We start from the raw sequence: 27,844 nt of genomic DNA, 5'->3' as shown, positions 1-27,844 counted from the left end.
ATCAGAAAAAGGAATCTTCCTCTTATACTCCATCCAGCTTCAACATATAGTGCCTTTGTGTCGGGGCTGAAGGAGATCCCAGCTATTTCTCCATACAGATCAATTACTTAAGATGTGAATCAAGTTTGCAAACTTGAAATGGTAAATGATATACTGATATCATCACATAGTCAGGGACAGAATGGGAAGGCAACAGAAGAGAAGAGACCAGTATTCTCTAATTATTCTGGTCCGCGTTTGGTTTAGTCCGGTTTTTACAATTATTTAGTCCGGTTTGGTTCAATCCGGTTAATGATCGGTTCATTCTGAAATTTGCAATAAAATTGGAACAGAAACCTGAAATTTTTTGGAAATTTTACAGAGGATCTTCTTCTCTTCCTCCGCAGCTTCCTCCCTCCTCCGAAGCCCTAGCGTCGGCCATCATAGTTCGATCAGCATTAGTGTATCTAACAAGCAACGCTGCTGTGATCTCTTCAATGAAACGACGGTACGGTCTCTTGTAACGATGTATATATAAAGCTCCCAAACTCAAAAAAACCAAACTCATGTTTTTATTCAATTTCTAGTGTTAAAAGTAAGAGTAAACGAGGTGTTGTGAAGGAGGACAGACTTACTCAACTTCCTGAAGCTCTGATTGTGCAAATACTGTCTCTACTTCCAACAAAAGATGCCGTAGCCACTACTGCTCTGTCTAAACAGTGGCAGTCTCACTGGAAGAAGGTACCTGTCCTCATGTTTGATTCTTGCGATCACAAACGTAAGCTCGGGACATTTTCAAAGGATGTTTGCAAATCTCTGCTATCACATAAAGCTCCAGTGCTACAAAGTTTGCATCTTGAAGTTGATTTGGATACATGTACTGCCATGGATATTGGGATATTGCTTGGAATCGCATTCGGACGCGATGTGCGTAAGCTCTTACTTGACGTGTACCCCAAGATTAGGAGGAAGAATACTAGGCCATTCAGTTTCCCTCCAACCTTGTTGTATACATGTCAAACACTAGAGACCTTGATACTTAGGTTTCATGCCCTTGTCGATGTATCTTCTCAGATTTGTCTCAAGTCCCTCAAGACTCTGCATCTTGATTATATGTATTACAAAGACGACAAATCAGTGCGTAACCTGTTATCTGGATGCCCTTGTCTTGAAACTTTGGTCGTGAGACGAGCTGCTTGTGGCGATGGTATCAAATCTTTCGCTATTGAGGTGCCATCTTTGCAGAGTCTATCAGTTCATGATGAAAATGACGGAGTAGACCACTGGGAATACGTGATTAATGCTCCTTCATTGAAATCCTTGCACGTTGATTTGGAGAAGGGTCCTGAAGTTTGTCTAAGTGAGTCTTCTCTAAAGCTAGTAGAGGCGAAAATTTCATGTGAAACAATCAGTGAGAAACTTTTGGGATCACTAACTTCAGTAAAAATGCTTTCTTTGCTCTTTTGGTCACCCTTGGAGGTAACTTTTTCTTTTTTAACTGACTTGTTTTTTTATTACAGTGTTATTGTACTAATAATATTGCATCATTGGTCGTAGTATCCTACTGGTAGTATCTTCTATCGGTTGGTAGATTTGGAGATATACACAGGTAAACCGGCATGGTGGAATCTACTTATGTTCATGCTCGATACTTCACCTACATTACGAGTCCTCAAGCTCCTCATTGATGTACGCATCTACAAGTTCATTTGTCTACATGGTTTTTGGTTTGATGATCTGATATAAATATATAATGTTACATTGTGTTTCCCCCTCAGCAATGGCATAAGGTTGGAGATCATGTGGTCTGTGAGAAATGGAATCAACCAAAGACTGTTCCTGAATGTTTGTTGCTCCATCTCGAGATATTTGTGTGGGAAGGCTACCAAGGGAAACGCAAAGAAGAGAAAGAGGTAGCGAAATATATACTAAGGAACACAAGTCGTTTGAAAAAGGTAACGTTCTCCAAAACAAATTGTAGTTCGGAAGAGAGACTTGAGATGCTAAAAGAGTTGGAAAGAGTAGTCAAGACTTCGGATTCATGTCAGTTTGAGTTTAAATGAAGAGTCTTTGATTTGGATTCGGCTATTTGTTTTTAATACAATAGATTTTGCAGAGAAACTATTACTAATTTACTATAGTGAAGAGAGTAAAGATTACAACATACATTGCATGAGAATAGGTATGTACAGAATCCAACCATCTTGTTTGGTTCGGTTTGATCCGTCCTATTTATAAGAAATCAGTGTTACAATTGGAGTTGGAAGGATCATGATCATCATCAACAACGTTGTAATAGAGAGAAGAAGGTTTGCCATCGAAAGTAGAGACAAGTCGATGTGGAGAAAGACCGCAGTACCGATGGCTTAACCTCGCCTCGCAGATTTCAATCACTCTCTTAAACATTTTATCTTCTCTGATCATCGGTTGCTCCACAAACTCCACCAATGGCATCCACTGAAAACACACAACAATCATCATAAGTTGAAACCTTTTTAGACTTTTAACTACAAACTTGCTATTACATTTACCTTTGCGGCTTTGATCTCAAGACTATCGATGATAATCTTATCAGAGAGAGGTCTCAACATACATATGAAGAACAGATCAGATTTCTCAAAAGCAACGTTGTGAGCATGTCTGAAAGCTATAACCTCTGAGAACTCTGTATCTACCTAAAGAACACAACACAACAAGGCCAAATATGGTTATGATCTTGGTTTAAAACTCAAGATTTATACTAATGTTCTCTGATTTAATTACCCCAGTTTCCTCCTTCACTTCTCTTACAGCACCAGAGAAAATCTCTTCAGATTCATTAATAAACCCTGTTGGTAACTTCCATAGACCTGTAATCGATGGAGCACAATACTTTTCTTGTACCACAAGCACCTCTTTATGTTGATTTAATACAAAACCTCCAACACCGACTTGATGTGAAGCATTTGCAGGAAGCATACTAGGTTCCTCCTCCGGTATCCAATATGTTAACATCACATATCCTTTCTCTGCATGATGATACTCAAAACCTTCCTGCAAAAATCCACAAAACATCATTAATTTGCATAAACAAATCAACTCTGCTTTATCAGACAAGGTCAAGCACCATTTTCATATTTTTTACCTTTATAGCTATTGGGACTAATTCTGATTGTTCCACAGGTAACTTTAACCAAACTCCTTTCTTCCCCTACAAAATTTCCCCCCAATTGATAAAATTGGTCAAAGATAAATGACTTTTTAGTAAAAATGGGTTTAAGATTTCTACAGGGTTTTTAGTTTACCTTTTTTCTCCAGTCGGAAAGAGAAGCTCGAAGCATAGAAGCGAAAGCGTAAGGATTTGATGGTAAATTTTCATGATCAACGATTACTCCACCATACGCGTCATCATTAGCATCAAGTAATAATCTTTCTTTAACAGAACTAATCAGTGTTCTGCTTTTTAGGTTTACTCCATTGATCTTGTAACCTGAATCTGAAGTTGCAGCTATGCGTTCTCCATAAGCAAATTGGCTCTTTGTGTTGGTATCACTTGAAGATATTGCCCTTGGCCCTTCAACTTCTCATCCAAATGCAGAGGAATTTAAAAATCGTTTTTTAAATTATACAAAAAAAAAAAAATTAAAGAAATAACTTATTGTGAAGAGGAAGTGATTTCTAAGTGTTATTGTTACCTCTGGAGGAACAGAGCTTTGGAGACATTGGAACACGGGAAAATGGTTGTCTGAAACTGTGCATAAAACCCAAATGTGTTCTTCCAATAACAGTAACCTCAGAAAGAGAGATAGAATCCATTGGAGATCAAAGAAGATCTCGAACTTAGATCTATGTGGGAAAAAAAGGTTTACTATAAATGGAAAGCGATTAAAGAACTTAGAAGTTGCTTACAAGCGATTGAGCAGATTAAAATCTTAAATAAGAATGAAATGAAGAAGAAAGAGAAATGTATGTAATGAGAGATTTTTTTTAGGCACACTTATAATGTGTGGTGTAAAGTGAATCGAGTGGTTAAGTGAGAAATGAGAAAAGGAAAGGCAAGAACAGTTTCAATATCTTACATCAAAAGACAAAATACACGTGAATTTCTTCTTGAGCTACGATTTTTATTTTTCAACCGACCAGATATGTTACAAACCCTATTAATATATATGTACATTTTATTCTAATACTACATATAGCTAAAGCTACGTGTGTTTTTTTCATTTGGTTGAATAAAGACATATATAGGCTACGTGTTGTGTCTATCTATTACAATTTACAATAAATAATGTCTTGGGGATTTTATACAGCTTTTAAAAGCAATATAAAATATCTTATACTATAGAATTTCTTTTACATAAAATGTAACAAAACATCCTTTAATAATACATAGTGAAATGGATGTAGTATTATTTTGAAACATTATACTTCTTAATTATAATATTTTCTTAATTATCTAAAATATTCCAAAGCTTTTGGAAATAAACTTACACGATAGTGGAAGGATTTTTAATTCAAATTAAAAGCAAATTGGTGTACGAAAAATACAGGAGAAAAAAAGGAATCAAAAAGTTAGGTATCAGAGAATCTTTAACAGGTTCAAGAGAGTTGTCTGTACGAAGGAATCTTCATGAGTTCAAGGATATGGATAAAACGGATATTATCTCAATGATCCGATCCCTCTCCTTCAAGAAGAGGGTCTCTCTTCTTCAACAGTCAACACTCTTTCATAATCTCGTTCGTTGATTTATAAATAAAGCGTGTATGTAGTATGTACCCTCATGCAGTAATCGACGAGAGTGGGATAATATAGCATCTGGTTGTTGCTCAAGCTTACGTGGATATGGGCCTTGGTGACTTAGATATCTTGTCCTCTCTGTTTTATATTTAGTAAATTAATAATAAATTCATCACAAAAAAAAAAAACTTGAATTTTTGGTTTGTAATCAATGATTGATCATGTTGGGGAAAAGAATAGGGTTCTAAATACTTGTAATCAAGATTGTGTATACAATTTTGTTTCGACATTGGATAACATTGGCCTTACTTCTTTTTTTTTTCCGACAAACCAAATATATTATATCATAGAGAGTTTACAAGATACAAAATATTTTGCTAAATATGTAAAGATTTACTTATTTTATGTAGTTTTTTACCACAAAAAAATGTATGTAAATAAATAATGATGAGATACAATACAGTAGTACTAAGTTTGCGTTATGGACAATGATGACGTTTAAAAAAATGAAATGCAATAATTGGAAATTATGGAAGGATTAGGTATTGTCCACGTAGGATAATTAGGTAACCTGATGAAGTGCATGATGATCCACATTCGTGATAACATTGTGTCTTCCATTGCAATTTAAATAAGTTTAACAACAATATGGGTTTGTTTGGATAATGATGTAATGCCAACCATCATCATTCGTGGTCAGGTAAGGGGAGTTCTTAATTCGTGATAACATTGTTCAGGTAAGGGGAGTTCTTAATTTTTTATGAATTAATTGTGTACTGTTTGGAATATAAGAACTCATGATCTCTTAGATAAAATTTTCTCTTTTATTGGTAGGTTCTTATTTTGGGTCTCTTATTTTTGAAAAAATTGTTTTTTAAAATTTAAAAATTTTAAATAGAATTGAAGTGGTATAAATGTGTAAACATTTAAGATTTTATAAAATTAAAAAATATTACATTTTAATTAATTTTCAAACATACAAAACATAATAAAAACATTAATACATATTACAATAGAAGTGCAATTCATAAATGGAGAAAATGATAATTTTAATACTGATTTGGAAATATTGCATGTAATTAATTTTTAAACCTACAAAACATAAAAGCATATTAAAAATAGAAATACAAATCATAAATGGAGAAAAGATTAATTGTAATCTTGAAAAGATTCATGTAAGGGGAGTTCTTAATTTTTTATGAATTAATTGTGTACTGTTTGGAATATAAGAACTCATGATCTCTTAGATAAAATTTTCTCTTTTATTGGTAGGTTCTTATTTTGGGTCTCTTATTTTTGAAAAAATTGTTTTTTAAAATTTAAAAATTTTAAATAGAATTGAAGTGGTATAAATGTGTAAACATTTAAGATTTTATAAAATTAGAAAATATTACATTTTAATTAATTTTCAAACATACAAAACATAATAAAAACATTAATACATATTACAATAGAAGTGCAATTCATAAATGGAGAAAATGATAATTTTAATACTGATTTGGAAATATTGCATTTAATTAATTTTTAAACCTACAAAACCTAAAAGCATATTAAAAATAGAAATACAAATCATAAATGGAGAAAAGATTAATTGTAATCTTGATAGAGTTGTGCCAAAATTTATGTGTATAACTTATTCAATTTCCATATATTGTCATATGTTGAAGCTTATACAAGGAACAACTAGCATTCACAATCACAACAAAGAGACTTTCTGCAAAACTTTCTGCAAACCACAGACACAATTCAGATTAAACCCCTAAAAGAGAGCTTAATGAGGAATAGGATGGTTGTGAATCATCTCGTACATCTTGGGGGAGTGAAGCTGCTCAAGTTTCTCTACTTTGGTCGGCCAAGTATCAACCCGACCAGATGGATCAGAAGATGGGGTCAATGATGGTACAAGTGTTACGTTAGCTTCCATGAACTTTTGAACCACCAATGCGTACAAAATCTCTTCCAATGTCCTTCTTCTCTCATTTTCCTTCAACTCTGCAATCCTCCTACAAGCCGAAAAACAATTCCCATAATCAAACTCGTATTCAAATCCAAAGCTTTGTGTGTCTTAGCACTAGGTCTCTTACATCAAAACAGATAATAGACCACAACATTGATATAAGAGGAAGAAATACGAAAAGAAACCTAAACACAGTCAAAGCAAGTGATCTATACCTCAGATGGATAATACGTTAGTGACTTGGTCCTAATACTCTCTGGTGTCCACACAGCATAAGGTATATTCGTCTCATGCCAATACAGAGCTTTATCATTCCCAAAGTCATTGAACTTCTCATGCTCTGACATATAAAACCACATATCCTGCATTAAGAAAAAAACACTGGTTGCATTTAGACTCAAAGCTAAATTCATAAACAAAAAAATCATATCTTTAAACCCTAATCCTCTATTCAAACAATGGGTCGTATTCATACACAACTAAAGCACACAGTAGAAATATCTTTACAGAACAAACACTGCGTGTTACATACGATTTGAAACAGAGCATAAATGAGTAAGAAAAAGGTAATTGAATTACCGTAATTCATTCAAGGCCAAATCTTTTCAAATTCATCAAAACCGGAGTTAAAAAGTACTCATCTCGAAAGTAAGGATCAAAACAGAACACATGAACACCAAGAATCCTAATTTTCTAAGAAACATCAAAAACCCCTAAATTTTCGATCCAAAATAAAAAAAAACCCTAATCATCAAACCCTGATCGAGATTGATTCAATCAGTAATGAAATTCAGAAACTTACCCTCTGCTTTCAATTGATTGAATCTCTTCCAGGCGAGTGGACTCCCAATTCACGAAACCCTAATTCCCAAATCGCCTCTCCTACATGCAATCACAGCCGATTCACCATTCAATCAAAATACTGGCATGGGAAACGGCAATGTCCTCTTCGTCCGGCAGCAATCTCTTCTTCTCTGACAGCAATCTCCTCTTCCTCCTCACCCAGACGATTCCACAAAAAAATATTTGTTTTCTCTCAATCGCGAGAGAAAGAGAGAGAGAGAGAGAGAGAGAGAAAGAAAGAAAGAAAAGGAAAGAAATGAGAAGAAAAAAAAGTTTCCAGGTTTTCTATTTTTCGTTCACCCAATAGAATACTGACACGTATGCGTCTCTTATATTACATTTGGGGATACTATATAACAACTCCCCCTAAATTTTTTGTTTTCTTTTCCTTTATTTTTCGGCATAAAAATACTAAGAATCAGGGGTTGAACCCCTTGATAAACAAGGTCTTAGATTTTTCACATGACATACATATTCAAGGTCTAGAACACAAGGCCCATTTATTAGTGTAATCAATGAGATAGTGTAGTGCACTGATAAATGATACAAGGACCCAACGAGATTCTTCGGTTTTTAATTCTTAATGGTCTTCCAAATTTAGATGTCAAATACTAAAAATACGTAAGAGATTTAGCCGTAGAAGAAATATTCTTCTAGATAACAAATGATATGGCTTTTCATATTATTCGTCATGTGTTTTACCAAGTACGCAAAAGTCTACCCACGTGCGACATCATTTTGACCAAGTGTATCCATCATTATTTATCGTAAAGACAAAACTGAATCGACTTGTTCAGACTTGAGACATGTTCACGGTTCTGCATTTATTGTGTCTTCAACTCTCGCCGGTCAATTTCAGGAGTTTGAATACGTCCTTTTTTTTATACTACGAGGTTCTAGCTAGCTGATAAAAATCTTCAATGTCAAATTTGCATTGAATTACACTACTCATAATTCATTATACTACTACTCATAATGAAATTCTTTAATTGTCAATGTCAACTTATAAAATTCTTCAATGTCAAATTACATTAATTCTTCAATTTTAGGAGTATTATTTATAAGTTGAATTACTCCGATTTTTTCTACTACGTACTACTCATAATGAATTATATATGTAAAACTTTATTGTGATTTGTGAAAAAAAAAAAAAGAATGAAAAAATAGAAGTAAGAACAAATTGAATTTTTTTATTTCTTTTTTTTTATGTTTATCGCATGCACTTACGTGTACCATAAGTCCACGTCAGCATACACATCGCCAACAACAAAAAAATCAAACAACGGTCAATTGTGAAAAACCAAACGATGAGTGAGGAGATAACGGCGACAGTAGCGGAAAGTTAAGAAACCCCGTCAAGTCCAAGTCGCTGCATAACGGAAACGTCTCTCCACCGTCACCGTCAACGCCTTGTTCCGTCTTCATCGCTTTCTCGACCACAGTCGTCTCCTCGATAACGTTGTCGTCTCTCTTCCGTTTCTTCTCAGCTTCGTCGGCGGCGCGTGGTAGTTTCCACTTCCCAACCTCAAGAGGGAAGTTCAAAATGGCTTTCGAACCTCGTAATCTAAACGCCGCTTCGTCGTAAGCTCTAGCCGCTTGAATCGCTGTATCGAACGTTCCGAGCCAAACGCGAGAACCGCGTTTGTTCGGGTCTCTAATCTCCGCGGCGAATTTTCCCCACGGTCTTTGTCTCACTCCTCTGTAATGTTTCTTCTCTTCTTCGGTAACCTCCGGTTCAGTAACTTCCGGTTTAGGATCCTCGGCGACGAATTGGAACCACTCGGTTTTAGCTGGAAGCGAGATCTTCAACGGCGGTTTTCGAATTTGCTCCGGTTCTAATTGAGTTTGGTCTGACGGTTTAAAATCGAAATCGGAAACAGAGACTTGGGGGGAGTCGAAGTCGAATATAAAATCGAAGAATCTGGGAGTATCGAGATCGATGATTTCTTCAGGTTTGCATTCAGGGAAGAACATAGAAGACGAGTCGGAGCTAGATTCGGATGCTGCTGGTTCGTGTTTAGCCACGGGAGAGATCTCGTCGAGTAGGTGTTTCTCGATGAACCAAAGTGCAGATACTTCGTTAGGAGTGGCCATTGGTATAATTTTTGAAGTTTCAGGCAATTAATTTAGTAATAATATTCAAAAGCTTTTAATCAGAGAAGAAGATGATTGAAGATATTTGATTTGAGTAGAGAAGAGGGAGTGGAAAGATGTATATATACTACTACAAGAAGAACCGTCAGGGGGTGGGACTTTGTCGTCAAGTGGACTTTTTCAATGGAGTTTTTTTGAATTTAAAAATCAAGGAACAAAGAAGAAGAAGGAGCAAACGAACCATCCTTTTTTATTTTATTTATAATAAAGAGGCATATATGATCAGGTGTAGAAGAGGGCACCACTTGGGTTGCGTGTTTCGTGGACTTTGAGCCGTTGGATCAATATGACTGGATTCGTCTCGTCGACATTGTTTTTTTGTGATCGTTCCGTTTTGCACTTGTTCACTACAACAATCTTTTCGGATTAACAAATGACTTTACATTCTAAAGCTAAGAGAAATATCGTCGTATACTTTAAATGAAAACAAGTATTGTAAGGTATGAATCCATATAGTAAATAACAAAAATGACTTTTAGATCTGTCTGTCTTCGACAAATTTTATTTGCTAATGTGAACACTAAAGTATCACTATTTCTATTTACGTTTAATATTTTGTTAAGCAAATAACATATATGATCGTAATAATTACGTACAGAGTGTACAATTTACATGTTGTTTTCCAAGCGCAGATTTTGCTGCCCCCATCCGCACGTAGGCTTTCTTTACAGTGTGTGAATGTGGTTTTTACTAATACAAGCAGTGGCGGATCCAGGAAAAAAATTTACATGGGGCACAAATAGATACTTACCTTAACAAAAAAAACTTTTAGCAATATTAATATAAGGCCAAAACATAAAAATGATTAAAAATTATAGATGAGAGGCAACCTCCTTTGACATAGTATGTGACATTTTTAACCAAATGTGCTAACATATATTATACACAATAGATCAAACCAAAGAATTATTAAGAATGAGTGTGGGGCACTTGCCCCACCTCCATTACACCTAGATCCGCCACTGCTATCCAGTCTTCCCACTTTCCCGAATATGCTTTTATCGTTTACAGTTTACTGATTCCAAATATATATAATGCTGCAAACAATTCCTTCACAATTTTAATATATGGATTTACGGGCGTACTATAACGGCCTTAATATATTTATTTCTATTGAAATAATCATAGCATTTAACTAAGTTTCCGAATGAAAATTAATCTAACATGCATGCATGAGCCTTTCCTCGTCTTTTCATCCCACTTTATCACTTCTTCGTAGTTTTTGACTAGAACTACCCCAATCTTGCATAATTATATTGTTTTGGGGATAAACGCGCCTGCATCTACGTCTAAGTACTATTACATTTTAGCTTATTATGATATATTGTATATACTTCATTATTTTGTTAACGTTTTTCATTCATTTAATATTTAATAAGTAAATTTTACTGAAATGTTGAATAAAATCGATTTACAAAAAACAAAAAATTCAACACCAAATTCACAGAACAAATAACTCGTTGTAGTTGAAGGACATTTTATATCAACCGGCTAATCTAGCACCGGAATATAAATAGTGTGTTGTACACCTAGCTATATGATTGAAGCCAACATTGTATAATCCTTCCTGAAGATATTTTTTTGCATGGTAAACAAAGAGACGTAAAAACCAAATGTCAATAGTTCAACTAATAAAAATTAAAATTTCTCATGTAATCTATAAGTCATCGGTTCGGATGACACTTGCACGACCCTAAACCTAAATCCGTGCAATTATTAATTAGAAAAATATGATAGTAAACCATTAATGTCAAACCAAACACAACTAGCTAGTTAGCAGTTATGATTAGTTTGATGCATAATGGAGGATTTAGTAAGCAGAACAAGAGAAAGAGTCAAGTCAATGCATGCGGCCTTCAATTGACAGATTATACATATATTATAAAAGATTATAGTGATATATATGTTGGTTTCGTATTTACTCTGCTCGATCTTCATGCCCTGCACCACCTCCACCTGCTCCAATTAATTTTATATCTTATGAATATAAAACATTATTCTGTACGTTATGACCATGCATGCACGTGAAAGATTTTACACGGTGCATTAACTTGTTTGTAGATGAATCAACGAGTCACTAGATTCTAGAAAGCCATGTTATCATTACAAGGAAACAAAATAAGAATTTATCACTTTTAGAAAAGATTGCTTGTTTTTGCCCCAAACAAAAAAGAAAAAGAAAAGATTGATTGTAAGCTTTGTAGCAATCCCTCTCAATTCTAGTCGTTGGCCTTTTTGATTTACAATAAACGTAAAATTTGACAGTTTCTGTATGAATTTGATCATATTATTAAGGAATGAGAAGTTCTGTACTTAATTACAAAAAAGAGTACGTTTAACCAACGAAATTACTTTTCCTTACAAAAAAAAAATGATAAAACAAAGAAAAACCTATATATGACAGTCAACCATATATGTGAACCAATCTGGTCACCATTTACAACAGCTGTTGCTCGAAATCGAGTAATGCCATACAATTTTGTTTTATAGTTTTCTGTCGTTATGGGACAATACATTTTTCGTCAAATAAATGATTAACTACTTTTTCCCTATAACTCTACATTACATTTCAAAGGTCAAGAGAATAATATTCAGTGGAAAATAATAATTTTAATTGATCAATGATGCATAAACAACAACATTCACCAACCAATCTTCAACGTAACCACTACTCTAACATTAAAAAATGGGATAATTGAAATTATTAATAGTGAATCTTGTTTCTTAAAAAAAATACTTATTATTCATTTTGTAAAGAATCTTTGAATTCTCATCTAATGTTATATTATATACTATATATATACAAAAACAAATTATCGTCTTGTGTTGAAGAAAACTCAAACATTGCGGTGGGAACGCACGTGCGGGGTTGTTTGCACATATGGAGTTGAGTTTTGCTACAAATAGAAGAAAATGTTTGAAAAGTCATATAGTCAAACAAGACTAGATTTGGTCAATTTCAAACTTTTTGATTTGCTGACGCATAATGCCTCTCCCCTTCCTTTGATAATTCATTCCTCATATTGTATTGTGTTTTGCTTTTTATCCTCTTTTTTTTTATATATATCTATAATCATTTTACTTTGATTTTATTAGCTTAAAATTGTACGTTTTCTTGTATACTCATAAGTAGTTTAAATTCATATGTTTTATTCTTATGAAACAAATATCCTTTTAACAAAATTTATTCATATGTTGGTTGAAATAAAAGAAAAATTCCCAAAAAAAACATGAACTAATTAAAATTTGCCAGAAACAAACATAGACTTATTTTGTTGCCAGGAAAAAACGCAGACTAATTTTTCGATGATATTAAAAACACCAACTTTTCCGATTTGCCGACTTCACACTATCTTCGTTTAAACCGTCGACGGCGTTAGACGGAATCGGGAATACTGTTAAACGAGGTAATTGAAAGACATTTTTACCCTCGTCTTCTTTTCCCTCAAATCTTTAACAAACCCGAAACCCCCAAATCAATTATCTCTGTATTCGCTCTGGTCGATTAAGCATGTCTGCTCATAGCTCTAGATCTGATGCAAACAACAGCAAAGCAAGTTTCGAGCAGGCGAGTTGGGGTCGTTCTTGTAATTGTGGTAGGCCTACTATCAAGCTGAAGTCTTGGACAGATGAAAATCCGGGAAGAATATTCTACAAATGTGATGTTCATGGCTTCGTTTCATGGGTTGATGTTGAGAAACAATGCAATTGGCAGAAGTTGAGTTTATTGGAAGCACGAGATGAGATCCGTCACTACAAACAAAAGGTAAATGTGTTAAAAGATTCCGTGATTGAAGAGAAGAAGATCATACAGCTTGAAGAGGGGAAGAAACAACTTGAAAAGGAGAAGAAACAGCTTGAAGATGAAGTTAATGTAGCCAAAGAGAGGGAAAAGTTACTTAGGCAGTTCATTGCAATTTCATGGGGAGGTTTCATTCTTGCAATAGCCATAATCATAACAATTTTAAAGTAGTTTGTTAGTTGATGGGAAGATGTTTTGTTGTGTTATTAGTAGTTGTGGTCTTTGTCTAAAGATGATGTTATAATCAAGTGATGTGTAATGATGGCTAAATAAACTGATTCCTTCATAAATAGTTAATCAAGGTTCAAAACAACACTTAACATCTGATACAAGCATCATAATGGTCTTGACACAAAAGAACACATAATGGTCTTGATACAAAAGAAAACATTGAGATATTTGAATTAAGGGTCTTGAGGTCTCCATGAGTCAAAAACAGTGTTAGTCCAAGGTGACATGAAAAATACCGGAGGTCTTGGTGCATCTGATTGACGACCATGGCCCCTGCCACGACCCTTGCCTCGGCTGCCAGTAGGATCTGTTGAAGTAGTAGGTGGAGGTGTTGATGGAGCTGGATCTGTTGGTGTTGATTGGCTTAAAGAAACAGCTCGTATGGTTTGGCTTTGAACTGCCCTTAACCGTTTAGGTTCATTATGTATACTCCATGGATCATTGTCTTCAATCTATAACAAAAGCAAACTCCATTCAACAAAACTCATTCAACAAAAGGAAACTCAACACTACAAAGTCAACAAAAGTAGGATACTTACTTGATTTTTCCTTGGTCTCCCCCTCTTTATTGGAGGATATGAGGGAGCAACTGGTTTGTCACAAGTACTTTTATTGTGTCTAGTTCTCTTGCAATTGGAGCATGTCATGGTTCTCCCGTCTCTTGTTAGCTTGTTAGGATTTTTCGATGACTCATGAGCCTCTTTTATCCTAGCATACTTCTTTGGCCTTCCTCTTTGCTTCCTTTTTCTGGCACTTGAATAGGTCCCTTATCTTGTGGTTTCCACATCCTTTCACCCCTTACAGGTTTAATGTTGTCTGAGTAAGTGTCTTGCCACCAACTTGTCAAAAAGTGTTTATCCACATAGCTGCAACATACAAAGTTAAATCAAATTCAATGAATAACTCATATTAAAGGAAATGAAATGAGAAGAAATACTTACTCATCCGGATCACGGTTGTGTTCAGTGATAATAGTTATTGCATGAGGACAAGGAATTCCTGTGATGTTCCACTGGTTATAACCACAATGGCGCTGACTAATATTCACCTCAAAGCTTGCCTTGCCTTCTTTAACCTCATATAAAGACTCACTGCTTTTTAATACTTGACATAGCTTTGCTGCAGTGCGGTTTGCCTCATACACTGTCATTATGTGTGGTGTAAACTTTGAATGACACTTCTTTGCTTTCTCATACCTCTTACATACACGCTTCATGGTTTGTCTTCTGATATCTTCAAGCATGTCTATAACAGGCATTTTTTGTGACTCCTTAATTGTCTTGTTGAAACTCTCTGACAAGTTGTTGGTTACATCTTGACAAATTGCATTGCTGCTGAAGAAAGATCTACACCAAGTCCTCGGTTCTGTTTTCAGCAAATCTTCATATACTTCCGGATCATAACTTTTCAGAGCTCTTATGTTGTAGTTATAGTCCCCCTCATTTCCACTGAATGCAACAGCCCAGAAATAGTTTTCATATTCAAGCTCGCCATACACCTTCTTCCAATTAGCAAAAATGTGCCTAGCACAATGCCTATGCTCAACATTTGGAAGGTTGTCTGTGACAGCATTTATCAACCCTTTTTGCTTGTCCGAAATAATGGTAAAACCATTACCTAGCCCTAAACCCAAATCATGCTTCAACTTATCAACAAACCAACCCCATGAATCATTATCTTCTACTCTTACTATAGCCCAAGCTATAGGATAAATCCTGTTATCTGCATCTCTTCCAACATCTGCTAATATTTCTCCTTTTCACTCCCACTTCAGAAATGCTCCATCAAGACCAATAATAGGCCTACAACAGCTTTTCCATCTCTTTCTCAGTACCTCAAAACAGACATAAAACTTATCAAATAGTTTCTTACCACCAGCCTGAGGAATTGTGACAATCTCTGTATGTATCTCGTTAGATCGATTTAGTTCAGCTTCATAATCCCAAAGTTTTGAAAACTGTTCTGCCTGAGATTCTATAACCATATCGAGGGCTAATCTTCTTGCTTTCTGATATATCCACTTAGACACTGATAGATTGTACCTCATCATTATTTCATCTTTTATATCAGTCCATCTGATCATAGGCCTTCTTCTTGCTTCATTCCTAAATAGTTTAGCAACAACCCCCTGTTTCAACATCCTAGCTCTTGAATTAATGTTATGGTTATGCACATCAGTATACCTTTTCACCATCACCTTCTGTTTCGGCTTCTCAAGAGAACAAAAAATCTGCCACTTGCATTTCTCATTCCTGCATACAGCTGCCAGCTGTGTATTACCCCATCTACTTAACTTCACATCATAATTGGTTTTTAACACATACCTCAGCAACTGATCCTTGAACTCCTCTCCACTTTGAAATGTCTGTTTCAACCACAAGTATGGAGGTTGATCTTTCACATAATTGGTAATGGAAACTGCTCTTTCTTCTTTATTGAACGCTTCCCATTCATCGTCTGTGTCAAGTGCAAGGTTAGGGTGCTCATCATCAACACATTGTCGCTCAAACTCAACATCATCTTCTAGATCATCAACAACAGCTTCAGCCTCATTCCTGACAGTAGCTTGAGCCTCATTCCTGACAGTAGCTTGAGCCTCATTCCTGACAGTAGCTTCAACCTCATTCACTCCTTCATTAAACAAAGCTGCAAACCTAGGATCATTATTACCTACTTCTTGAACCGGATCTTCACCCTTGTATTCAACCCTTTTATCCTCAGCTACTGACTCAGGTTGTTCCTCACCATCAAATTCTCCATGCTCTCCGCAACCCATTTGATGAATGTATATATCAATCTCACATGTTGATGTCATTGCTTCCATACACATCTGCCTAATCTGGGCATCTTTATCTCCAAAGATAAGCTTTGCTAACCCAATTTCTTCATGTCGAAGCTTATACCATACTTTCTCAACCACCGCACACATCTCATTTTCTTTACAGAACTCATCGAATATGGACCATGTGACATAATCAGGGTCCATAATCATGTCCTCCTTCACTATTCCTCCTCTGTAATCGAAGATATCTTCCTTCACATAACCATATCCACCATAATGCATATTCACTTTCATAATGTCACTGCATTAATAGGGCAAATCATTGTTAGTCTTTGCCACAAAATGAAAAACAACAAAACCTTAAACCCCAATTCGATTTCCCTACTCGATTTCAAATCCGAAACCCATTACCCATTTCTCAATTCGATTTCACAAAATAAAAACCTTAATCACGTTTCTAAACACATACCTCATCTTCTCCAGTGCACTTATATATCTTCCCGAACACAAACGACCTGATTCAGCTCGATTTGGGAGAGAACATTGAAAACGGAAAACGCCCAAATCGATTTAGGAGAACCCTAACCCTAATTTTTCTTTTCTATTTTTTGATTTGGGGGTTTCGGGTTTGTTAAAGATTTGAGGGAAAAGAATACGAGAGTAAAAATGTCTTTTAATTACCTCGTTTAACAGTATTCTTGATTCCATCTAACGCCGTCGACGGTTTAAACGAAGATAGTGTGAGTGTCGGCAAATCGGGAAAGTTGGTGTTTTTAATATCATCAAAAAATTAACATATTTCGTTGCCAGAAAAATTAACAAAAAAAATTAAAATGTCTATGTTTGTTTCTGGCAAATTTTAATTAGTTCATGTTTTTATTGGGAATTTTTCCTTGAAATAAATTAGGTATTGGTTTAAATTAACATATACATTCAGTTGTTAATTCAAAATAATCAAATCTATCTTAGTCAATTTAAAATTATGATGTACTATGGAAGTGAAGAGCTTTTTTATGTCAAAATTTTTATAAACTAAAATAGTTTGACAATCCAAACATAGAAAGTTAGAATATTTGATCTATAAAATGTAAAAAAAAATCTGATTACCATTTTTTTTTTCCTGATCACCAAATTTTAATCCCCTTTATAATAAAACAGAAGTACACAACATTTGTAGATAATATAATTTTAATAAGTTGGTTACAAATAGGTTATAGATTAATGAGAATTTGCTAAAAATACCCCTTTTGATAAACCCCTTTTCAAAAATACCCTCTTTTCTGGCCATTTTTATTTTTGCCCTCTTTTAATTTTTAGTGACCATTTTACCCTTAGATGAAAATTATTTTATTCAATAAAAAGAAAAACAAAATTTTCCCGCCAAAAAATTTCCGACACATTTTCCCGCCAAAAAATTTTCGAAAAAATTTTCCCGCCAAAAAAAATTTTGATAAAAAATTTCGACAAAAAAAATTTCCCGCCAAAATTTTTCCCGCCAAAAAAAATTTACAAGGTTTTTAAAAGGTTTTTAAAAGGTTTTATAAGGTTTCTACCTTATAAAAGCCTTATAAACACCTTGTAAAGGCTTTTACAAGATATTTTAAAGAGTTTTAAAAGGTTTTTTAAACAACTTGTAAACGCTTTTATAAGATTTTTAAAAGGTTTTTAAAAGGTTTTTAAAAGGTTTTAAAAGGTTCTCAAATAGTTTTTAAAAAGATTTTTAAAAGGTTTTTAAACATCTTGTAAACGCTTTTACAATGTTTTTAAAAACCTTGTAAAAGTTTTTATAAGATTTTTAAAAAGGTTTTAAAATGTTTTAAACACCTTGTAAATGCTTTTAAAAAGTTTTTAAAAGCATTTATAAGGTGTTTAAAAACCTTTTAAAAGCATTTACAAGCTTTTTAAAAGCATTTACAAGCTTTTTAAAAGCATTTACAAGCTTTTTAAAAGCATTTACAAGGTTTTTAAAAGCGTTTACAATGTGTTTCAAAACCTTGTAAACGCTTTTAAAAGTTTTTTAAAAATGTTTACAATGTTTTTAAAAGGTATAAATTTTAATATTTTTGGCGGGAAAAATTTTCGATTTTGGCGGGAATTTTTTTTTTTTGGCGGGAAAAAATATTTTTTTTCGGGAAAAATTTTCGATTTTTGGCGGGAAAAAAAAAATTTTGGCGGGAAACTTTTTTGGCGGGAAAATATTTTCGATTTTGCTGACTGTACATTCTTGCTGTCACTCAAAAAGGGTAATTTGGTCATTTTGTATATAAAAAAGGGTAGTTTTAAAAATGGTCAACATGAAGGAGTATTTTTAAAAAGGGGTATGGAAAAAGGGGTATTTTTGGGAATGGGTGGGTGAAACCTTAAAAAGGAGTATTTTTTACAAGTTAAATAGTGGGTGAAACCTTAATCGAAATTTTTTTTACTAGAGCACGTTGTTTCCGATAATCTTAAAGAGAATATTCTAAAGAATCATTTGATATCATCTAACTTACCATATTAATTTTTTATTAAATTATTCATCAAATAAAATCCTTTGATATCTAACTTAATATATTAATTTGTTAATTATCATTATACTTCACCTCTCATTTTTATATATGAGTATATTTTGTGAAAAATTATCATATTACTTATTGTAATTAAATAATAGTTTTATTTCTGGATATACCATAAGTTCAATTTTTAAAAGCAAATATATATTGTTCAATCAATAAAATATTCAAGCTTTAGTAATATTATTCTTTAAAAATAATATCTATTGAATTAAAAACTTTATTGAATAACAGATCAAAATTTGAAAATTTAAATTTAATTTCATATTTTTGTTGAATTTTATAATTTTATATAATATAATAAACTTTAAATATTTTATTTTGAAATATTTTTAAAATATTGAAACTTGATATGAAAATTAGAAACTATAAACACTCTAAATTGATTTGTTATAGTAATGTCAATAATATGTCACTATAACGTGAAATAATTTCAAGAAACCAAGTATATTAAAACAAAAAGTATAACAATAGATTAAATTACCTACTCATAATATAATAACTCGCTTTTAAAAAAACCAAATTTACAAAATTATATCTGATAATGGCATTCAAGTCATGATGTAGAATATACATTGTGGAAGTAACTTCACATACATAAACTAATATAACATCTTAAAATTTTATTTTAAAATATAAAATATACAAAATTTTGTATAAAATAAAATTTAACCGGTGTTATAGTATGGGTACTTATCTAGAATTATTAACAATATAAAACTTACAAAACAAGTGTCTTTTTTTTAAGCCATCATATTTAGCATATGATTTTATTGCATAATATTTTATCCAAATTAAGAAAATAATCACATAAATTATATTTTATATAAAAATTAAAATATAAATATAAATAAAATGAATTTTAATCAGTGCTCTAGCACAAATCTTAATCTAGTTGAAAAAGTATTTTGATTGTAGAGATTTTGTGAATATATTCCAAATTCTAATGATATGACTGAGATATAGTCTAATTAATTACGTTGGCAAATTTTCCCACAATCACATCGACAAATCTGCAAAACTTATATCATCATTTTTTTTGTATTGTTTAAAAAATATGACCGATTCAACCTATTTTCATCGTCCATAGTTTGTACATTACACTAACTATTGCTTATTTTATATGATGACTCTTGTTTATCCATGAATCATGTTTTTGCTAAAATTTAGCTATAGTTTGTTACTTTTTTACACAACATTTATTAAGTTATAAATGAAAAATTATAGTAGCAACATAATATTGAAAATTTGTGAACAACACATTGGTCAAAATCACATTTTTTATAAATGGTGGATCTCATATTTTTATTGGTTAAAAAGATGTAATCTTCTTTATAAGAGGATTCCAAACATGTTGTTATGTAATATGAAAAAATATTATTTACAAAATATGATTACTAATTAGTCTAAAACATAACAAGATTATGAACATAAAACTCAAGATTATTTTAAGCAAATTTATACATGTGTTTCTCTAACTAATCAATCGAATCAAATATTATGAAACTAAGATAATAAAAATTTATATTAATGTGATTTTTCTTTCAGAATTTGTTACAAATACTCTTTTTAAGATATCCTTTTTCAAAAATATCTCATTTTTTGGTCATTTTTATTTTTGCTCTCATTTAATTTTTAATGACTATTTTACCTATATTTGAAAATATCTTAGTCAACAAAATGAAAAACAAATTTTTTTCCGCGAAAACATTTTTTAACATATTTTCTCGCTAAAAAATTTATGACAAAAAATTTTCCGCCAAAAAGTTTTCCACCAAAAAAAAATTACAAGACTTTAAGGTTTTAAACGCTTTAATAATATCTATCAGACATTTATATAAGTAGAAACCTTATAATTTTTTTATAAAAGCCTTATAAAAAATCCTTATAAAACCTTTATAAATAATCTTATAAAAAATATTATTAAAACCTTATAAAAATCTTATAAAAAATTTGTAAATGCTTTATAAAAACCTTATAAAAATCATATAAAAACCTTATTAAAATCTTCTAAAAACCTTATTAAAATCTTGTAAACACATTTACAAAAAAATTATAAGGTATAAATTTCAGATTTTTTGGCTGAAAAATCCGATTTCGTAATTTTGGCGTGAAAATTTCTCATTTTTTTAGCAATATTTTTTTTTTTTTTTTGGTGAATGTACATTTATGAGGGAGTGATGCCGACTTCCGGGAGTCTGGTTATCTCAGCTGTCCAGGCAGAGAAGTGATCAGGAAAGGTCGAGAGGTGTATTTGGCTACGATTTCGATGTTGGGGTCTGTAGGACAGGTTGTTGTGGGTGAGATCCCTGTAGTTCAGGAGTTTCAGGATGTTTTTTGGTTGTTGCAGGGGTTACCACTATCTCGGTCTGACCCCTTCACGATTGAGTTGGAACCAGGGACTACGCCATTGTCCAAGGCACCTTACATGATGGCTCCAGCAGAGATGACAAAATTGAAGAAGCACTTTGAGGACTTATTGGGTCGTATGAAGAGGGATGTCGCTCGCTGGGTCTCGAGGTGTGACATGTGTCAGCTGGTGTAGGCTGAGCATCATGTGTCGAGTGGCCTGTTGCAATGTTAACCCATTCCAGAGTGGAAGTGGGATATGATCACGATGGACTTCGTGGTTGGTCTGCCTTTGTCGCGGATGATGGATGCTATATGGGTGATTGTGGATCGTCTGACCAAGTCTATATATTTTCTGGCCATTAAGAAGACTGATGGAACAACATTTTTTGCTAATAAATATGTGAAAGAGATTGTGAGATTACATGGTGTGCCTGTGTGCATAATGTGAGACAGGGATTCCAAGTTCACTTCCGCGCTCAGGAGGGTGTTTTAGGTAGAGTTGGGCAATAAGGTGCACATGAGTACAAATTACCATCCCCAGACAGATGGGCAGTCAGAGAGGACGATTTAGACTTGTTAAGAATGTGTGTGCTGGACTTGGGTGGTCACTGGGCCTATCACCTGAACCTGGTAGAGTTTGTTTACAACAACAACTATCAGGCGAGTATTGGTATGGCTCCTTATGAGGCGTTGTATGGGAGGCCATATCGCACACATTTATGCTGGAATCAGGTGGGGGGGGGAGAAGCATATTGGATACGAGTTTTGTTCAGGAGACCACAGAGAAGATCCGGGTGCTCAAGCTGAACATGAGGGAGGCTCAGGATCGGAAGAGGAGTTATATTGATCAGAGAAGGAAGGACATTGAGTTACAGGTGGATGATAAAGTGTACCTTAAGATGGCCATGTTGCGGGATCCGAACAGGTCTATCTCAAAGACTAAGTTGAGTACGAGGTATATGGATCTTTTCAGGATTGTGGAGCGGGTGGGACCGGTTGCATACATGTTAGAGTTGCCTGAGGTTTTGCATGCGTTCCACAAGGTCTTCCATGTGTCAATGCTGAGGAAGTGTCTTCACAAGGATGATGAGGTGTTGGCTAAGATTCCTGCAGATCTTCAGCCCAACATGACTCTTGAGGCGAGACTGGTGAGGGTTCTCGAGAGGCGGATCAAAGAACTTTGGCGGAAGAAGATTCTTTTGATGAGAGTCCAGTGGGACTGTTGATATGCTCAAATTGTAATACCCTAATGGTACTAACAGTCTTGCAGTTGTAATACTCTAGGGGTCGAATCCATAAAGACTCTAGATCACTCAATAGATTTATTAATCTTTTAATTATGCTAAATCAAAATATTAATTTAAAAACAATGCAGAAACAGAATTAAAAAATGTTGTAAATTCAGGAAATTAAAAAGCTAGGCCTAGGGAAATTCTCAAGAATTTATGAAATATTAAATCAATAAATTAATAGGATTCAAGCAATTAAAAATCAGATCTAGAACTCTAAGCTTGTATGTAAAATAGATTAGTTCTCACTGCAAATATTATCTAAATTTTAAAACCAGAAAATCCAAATCTCTTTGTAAAATTCAAGGTTAAAAATCAGCTTTAAAAACAAGTTTAGATTGTTCACAAAATCACTAAATCAAATCTCTTTGCAGAAAATAATTTTGCTCATCAAAAGGTTTTATCAGGAAAATCAATTATATTCTCATATCAATTTATTTTTTCTAAGTTGTTAATTATAGGTGATCAATCAAGAATTAATATGAAGAACAACCTAAGATGAAGATCACAAAAGATAATGAATCCTAAAAATAACAGATCTAATAAACCATAAAAACCCTATGAAAACCCTAAACCTAACAGGCGAACTACTCAGACATGTTTAATTAAGAACAAAACATCTTTTCTGAATAATAAGCAATAGATATTAAGAAGTAAGAAGGGAGTTTAAGAATCTTCTCTCTATAGATGAAATCAGATCTATATCTCGCAAAGCTCTCAATATCTCTTCTCTCAAAAAGGTTGCAGACTAAAACTTAGGTCTAAACAATGACCATAAAAATACTATATATACTCTAAAACACGTCTTGGGCCTTAATTGCAAATAAAGGAAACTTGGGCAAATTTTGTAAATCTTTTAAAGCTTGTGGAGAAAACTTCTGATTGGCTTGTGGCAGCTGCATCGATCGATGCTTTGGTTGCATCGGTCGATGCATACTCTTGAACTCGTCTCCCACCTTCGTTGATCAGCCTTAATGCTTTGATTATGCTCCAAATCATCCTTTTTAGCTCATTTGTGTTCCATCTGTGCCAATGAGTACCAAAACCTACAAAGACTCAAAACAACCTAGAAAACAAATCAAAAGACTCAAAAAGCACACTTATACCATGGTTAAAAACCACAAAAACCATGATATATCAACTGTGATGGAGTGTTAGAGGAGACTTGAGAGCCAAAGGTGAGGATAAAGGCAAGGTTCAAGAAGTGGATCGAGAAGCAGGTCGAGACTTGAGCTTGCCTAACCTCAGTCCTAGTGTCGTTATGGTTTACAGACCGTGGCTGGAGCAGACGGAGTATTCCAGCTCATCTCTCTTGATACTTGGTTGCTTAGGGGTGGTTGTTGTGCGACTAAGTACCAAGTTGAGGTGGTGCTTGGGATGCGGGATGTTGGCTTAGTGGCATTGTATCTTATTTTTCATTATGAATTCTTGTTGAGGTTGTAACGATTATGATATTTTATGATTAATAAGATGAATATTGCTCGCAAAGAGAAAAGTGACTATTTCTCAAATTTGTTTTCAGAAGTGTCTATTTTTCAAATTATTTGTTGAAAAAATGTCTATTTTACCAATTAAGTCTTAAATATTTAACAAGAACTGCCAATGGCTCACATCATTTATTCAACAAGGAGTTTAGTAAGACTAGCTAATTTATTCAACAAGGAGTTTAGTAAGATGTTCATGCGATCGTAGGCCTAGAAGCCAAAAACCATGCTAACCAAACCAGAAGGCATCATGTTAACCAACAACCTCTCGTGTTTTTAAAAACATAATGATAAAGCCAATCGTGGTGATAATCTATACGGCAAAATCAATGAAGATCAACTAAGAAAATTTTGAATTAATCTTTACGACTCAAAAACTAGGACCAAAGAGATTCACGTTGGGATTCTACATGTAAAGGTGAAATACATGAATTCTATGGACTATCTAACTTGAAGATTGTATGGACTAAGCGATTGCAATCGACAAGTTTTTAAAATTGGGTTGGACGAGATATAATATTCGGTTTTTATATTATTTTATCACATTCTCAAAACTTTAATTTATATGGTTTCATATTTTCACTTAAGAAAGAATGACCAATTTCTGCGTCGACTTTTGATTTTGATACTATACAAAGTATTTATCCCAATTTGATGATAAATTCTTTATGTAAAATGGCTTCGACTTTATGTTAACTAATGTACAAATCGCACAGTATTAATGTTAAAGAAATTGCATTATATGTAATGTAACTATGTAAGTAAAACTAATATTTAAAACTATTTGTTTTATGTTTGTAAAACACTTTGATCTATATTGGTTAGCTACTTGTTGACATACTTAACCATAACATCATAATTACACTCAAAATCAGCGTAGCTGATGCAACGCATCAAACCATGGTAACCAAAACTCCTCTTGGAATCGATTACAAAATGAAAAAAGTAAAATATATTAGAGAGTTTGAGTGACTATTGACTAAAAGTCTAAAACTATGCTTCCGTGAAAGAGGTCCTCTTTGCAAGTGGACAGAGACAGACGTTAGAGACCTACCATTAAATTTGTCTTTCAGTTTTTTTTTGTTATTGACTTTTAGCCGATAGAAAGGATAAAACGGAAATTCAATAATTATCCATAAAATTCCAGATCATTGGTTTGGTGCACACAAAATATCTAAGGCTATTTCCAATTTCTTTTAGTAAAAAAAATTATATAACATATATGAATTGAACTATAATTTCTGAATTGAGTTTTGCATGAAGACTTTGTCATTATGATTTTATTATTTATTGACTAGAGTTGCACTACTGAATTTCTTAATCACTCATTTAATTAATAATCATGAGTTTTAAAACAAACATTGGAAATTAGGAAAATTCTAAACTAGAAGTTGGTAAATATGAAAGGTGAAAGGGGGAAAAAGGAGCTAAAATCTCATAACACCTTTTCTATCAAAACAAATTTTCAAAACTCCCTCAATGGTAAAAGGACAATATTACTCTTAATGAAGATTGTTTTAGGTTAAATATAATTAAATAAGTAATTGTTCAATGAAAAACACAGTAGCTTAGTGGTTGTGAGCTCCATGCGCACGCGCGCGCGTCCAGGGTTCGAATCCCACTATGCGCGGTACAACTGGTACAACTAGGGTGCAACTGGTACAACTAGGGGATATATGGTACAACTATGCGAGGTGCAACTGGTACAACTATGGTGCAACTGGTACAACTAGGGAATATATGGTACAACCATGCAAGGTGCAACTAGGAGATATATGGTACAACTATTCTTTAAAAATTGTTAGAGGGGTAGTTTCGTCCTTTCATTAAAAAAAAGGGTAGTGAGATTAAGTGGGGGTAATGCAGAGATGAATTTCTGGTATAAAAACACTAGAGATGAATTCTGGAGAAAAAGTTGAGATGTTGTTAATTGGTGTCCAGGAGAAATGTATCCCGATTTGTGCAGACATTTTCAAGTGTCGCATTCATATAAGTATGACCCACCTTGTTAGATTTTTGTTTCACCACCACCATATATATCAACAAGATCTAATCTTAGATTTCATGTAATTAAACTTATAATATACTTGGCAACTATCTAATAAAGTATATATTAGCAGCTTTGGTTATGTATATATGATATTTAATTTATCCTCATAGGAAAAAAGAATTAGTTTAGTGGAGTCGATAGAAGTCTAGTTTTGGTTCAAAAAAATTATGTCAAATTGTCAATTTAACAAAGACTAATGTGAATTAAGACCTTGCTTTCCTATACTAACGAACTAATTAAACACTTTTAGTTGCTTAGTAAAACCGGAACTCAAAGGGACAAAACAAGGGACAAGTTGAGAGAGACAAAACCAAATCAGCATCTTTCTTCTTTCTTCCCTAAATATCATGATGACCAGTAACGTCATCTTGAGTCTTGACCCTTCTTCATCGTGAACTCATATTACGGATAAAGCGCACGTGTTTTTTTATTCATTCATCCACGAACCTTCGTAACTAGTTACGAAAAATCCACAACTTTCATATTTTTTAATTCCCCACTAAAACTATACAGTAATAAACATGTAAAAAGTTTATCTTCCTTTATTAGGTTCATGAACCTCGTATCCTCTATATTAAGCTCTTCCACATTCGAAAACAAAAAAAAAATTAGATATTTGATAAATCAATCAAAACAACACCAAAAACACAAAAAGAAAACTCTAAAGTCTCTCTTGCGAAAATGTATGGACAGTGCAATATAGAATCAGATTACGATTTGTTAGAGATGGTGCGATGTCACTTGCTAGGTGGAGAGAACGAGCTGCGGCTCAATGAGTCGATACCGAGTTCGTGTCTCAGTGAGAGCTGGGGAGATTTGCCGTTGAAAGAGAACGATTCAGAGGACATGTTGGTCTACGGACTCCTCAAGGACGCCTTCCATTTCGACACGTCATCGTCGGACTTGAGCTGTCTCTACGATTTTCCGGCGGTTAAAGTCGAGCCGACTGAGGTTTTGGCGACGGAGAAACCGAAAAAAGCGGTGAAGGTTGCGGCGGAAGCGCCGAAGGGGAAGCATTACAGAGGAGTGAGACAGAGACCGTGGGGGAAGTTCGCGGCGGAGATACGTGATCCGGCGAAAAACGGAGCTAGGGTTTGGTTAGGGACGTTTGAGACGGCGGAAGATGCGGCTTTGGCTTACGATAGAGCTGCTTTTAGGATGCGTGGCTCCCGCGCTTTGTTGAATTTTCCGTTGAGGGTTAACTCCGGTGAACCTGACCCGGTTCGGATCACGTCTAAGAGATCTTCTTCCTCGTCGTCTTCGTCTAATTCGTCTGAAAACGGGAAGATGAAACGGAGGAGAAAAGCAGAGTATCTGACGTCGGAGGTGAAGTGCGAGGCTGGTGAAGAGACACGTGTTGACGAGTTATTGGTTTGATTTAGTGTGAGTTTTGTAGTTGAAAGTTTTGTTATAAAATGTTAAAGAGGCCAAGAAGTAAAGTGTTCCCCTCATGTAAATTACTATGCAATATGAATTTGATTTGTTTTTTTGTTTGTTGAAGTAACACTACTAAACAGAGCCAACTACATAACTAAACCTGAGTGTTAATTTTTCAACCTGGTGTCATTTCTTTAGTTCTTAGTTCTTAATCAGTTTGAGTTTTGTATATTGCCAATAAGTGTAACAAAAAAAATTCATCTATCAGACATGTT

The 27,844-nt window shown here is 33.9% G+C and overlaps 4 protein-coding genes, 1 long non-coding RNA gene and 2 pseudogenes across 6 annotated transcripts; 3 read left to right on the top strand and 4 right to left on the bottom strand.

Moving 5' to 3' along the window:
* The first annotated feature begins 138 nt into the window (after positions 1–138).
* LOC104772957 (F-box/LRR-repeat protein At3g26922 pseudogene) lies at positions 139–2,141 on the top strand (annotated as a pseudogene). Its single transcript, XR_015592316.1, has 4 exons — positions 139–210; positions 333–487; positions 567–1,668; positions 1,758–2,141. The product of XR_015592316.1 is annotated as an F-box/LRR-repeat protein At3g26922 pseudogene (transcript).
* LOC104772015 (nudix hydrolase 8) lies at positions 2,088–4,171 on the bottom strand. Its single transcript, XM_087506076.1, has 6 exons — positions 3,654–4,171; positions 3,264–3,538; positions 3,104–3,169; positions 2,743–3,012; positions 2,511–2,654; positions 2,088–2,436 (listed from the first exon to the last, which is right to left on the bottom strand). The coding sequence occupies exons 1-6, from the start codon at positions 3,772–3,774 to the stop codon at positions 2,212–2,214; spliced, it is 1,101 nt and encodes a 366-aa protein (XP_087362202.1). The 5' UTR covers positions 3,775–4,171; the 3' UTR covers positions 2,088–2,211.
* A 2,133-nt stretch (positions 4,172–6,304) lies between these two features.
* Positions 6,305–7,900, bottom strand: LOC104772013 (uncharacterized). Its single transcript, XR_764992.2, has 3 exons — positions 7,456–7,900; positions 6,869–7,015; positions 6,305–6,699 (listed from the first exon to the last, which is right to left on the bottom strand). It is a non-coding gene; the product is annotated as an uncharacterized LOC104772013 (long non-coding RNA).
* Positions 7,901–8,666: 766 nt separating this feature from the next.
* LOC104772012 (ethylene-responsive transcription factor 5-like) lies at positions 8,667–9,818 on the bottom strand. Its single transcript, XM_010496652.3, has one exon. The coding sequence runs from the start codon at positions 9,588–9,590 to the stop codon at positions 8,772–8,774; it is 819 nt and encodes a 272-aa protein (XP_010494954.1). The 5' UTR covers positions 9,591–9,818; the 3' UTR covers positions 8,667–8,771.
* Positions 9,819–13,856: 4,038 nt separating this feature from the next.
* On the bottom strand, positions 13,857–16,939 carry LOC147919903 (uncharacterized; annotated as a pseudogene).
* A 5,239-nt stretch (positions 16,940–22,178) lies between these two features.
* LOC147919902 (uncharacterized) lies at positions 22,179–22,595 on the top strand. Its single transcript, XM_087504161.1, has 2 exons — positions 22,179–22,391; positions 22,440–22,595. Exons 1-2 carry the CDS (start codon positions 22,179–22,181, stop codon positions 22,593–22,595), a joined length of 369 nt encoding a protein of 122 aa, XP_087360287.1.
* Positions 22,596–26,707: 4,112 nt separating this feature from the next.
* LOC104772011 (ethylene-responsive transcription factor 2-like) lies at positions 26,708–27,692 on the top strand. The gene has a single exon (XM_010496650.3). The coding sequence runs from the start codon at positions 26,874–26,876 to the stop codon at positions 27,567–27,569; it is 696 nt and encodes a 231-aa protein (XP_010494952.1). The 5' UTR covers positions 26,708–26,873; the 3' UTR covers positions 27,570–27,692.
* The last annotated feature ends 152 nt before the right edge of the window (positions 27,693–27,844 follow it).

Source organism: Camelina sativa, chromosome 20 (genome assembly GCF_030686135.1).
Source record: "Camelina sativa cultivar CO46 ecotype springtype chromosome 20, ASM3068613v1".
NCBI lineage: Eukaryota > Viridiplantae > Streptophyta > Magnoliopsida > Brassicales > Brassicaceae > Camelina > Camelina sativa.
This window is presented reverse-complemented; position numbering and strand designations above follow the sequence as displayed.

Excerpts from the sequence above, each read along its gene's own strand:
- LOC104772011 (XM_010496650.3), top strand. The coding sequence starts at position 26,874 with ATGTATGGACAGTGCAATATAGAATCAGATTACGATTTGTTAGAGATG.
- LOC104772012 (XM_010496652.3), bottom strand. The coding sequence starts at position 9,590 with ATGGCCACTCCTAACGAAGTATCTGCACTTTGGTTCATCGAGAAACAC.
- LOC147919902 (XM_087504161.1), top strand. The coding sequence starts at position 22,179 with ATGAGGGAGGCTCAGGATCGGAAGAGGAGTTATATTGATCAGAGAAGG. Across the intron at positions 22,392-22,439 it reads ACATGTTAGAGTTGCCTGAG|TGTCTTCACAAGGATGATGA; the intron begins GTTTTGCATGCG and ends ATGCTGAGGAAG.
- LOC104772015 (XM_087506076.1), bottom strand. The coding sequence starts at position 3,774 with ATGGATTCTATCTCTCTTTCTGAGGTTACTGTTATTGGAAGAACACAT. Across the intron at positions 3,170-3,263 it reads TTTCCGACTGGAGAAAAAAG|GGGAAGAAAGGAGTTTGGTT; the intron begins GTAAACTAAAAA and ends GAAATTTTGTAG. Across the intron at positions 2,437-2,510 it reads TTGAGATCAAAGCCGCAAAG|TGGATGCCATTGGTGGAGTT; the intron begins GTAAATGTAATA and ends GTGTGTTTTCAG.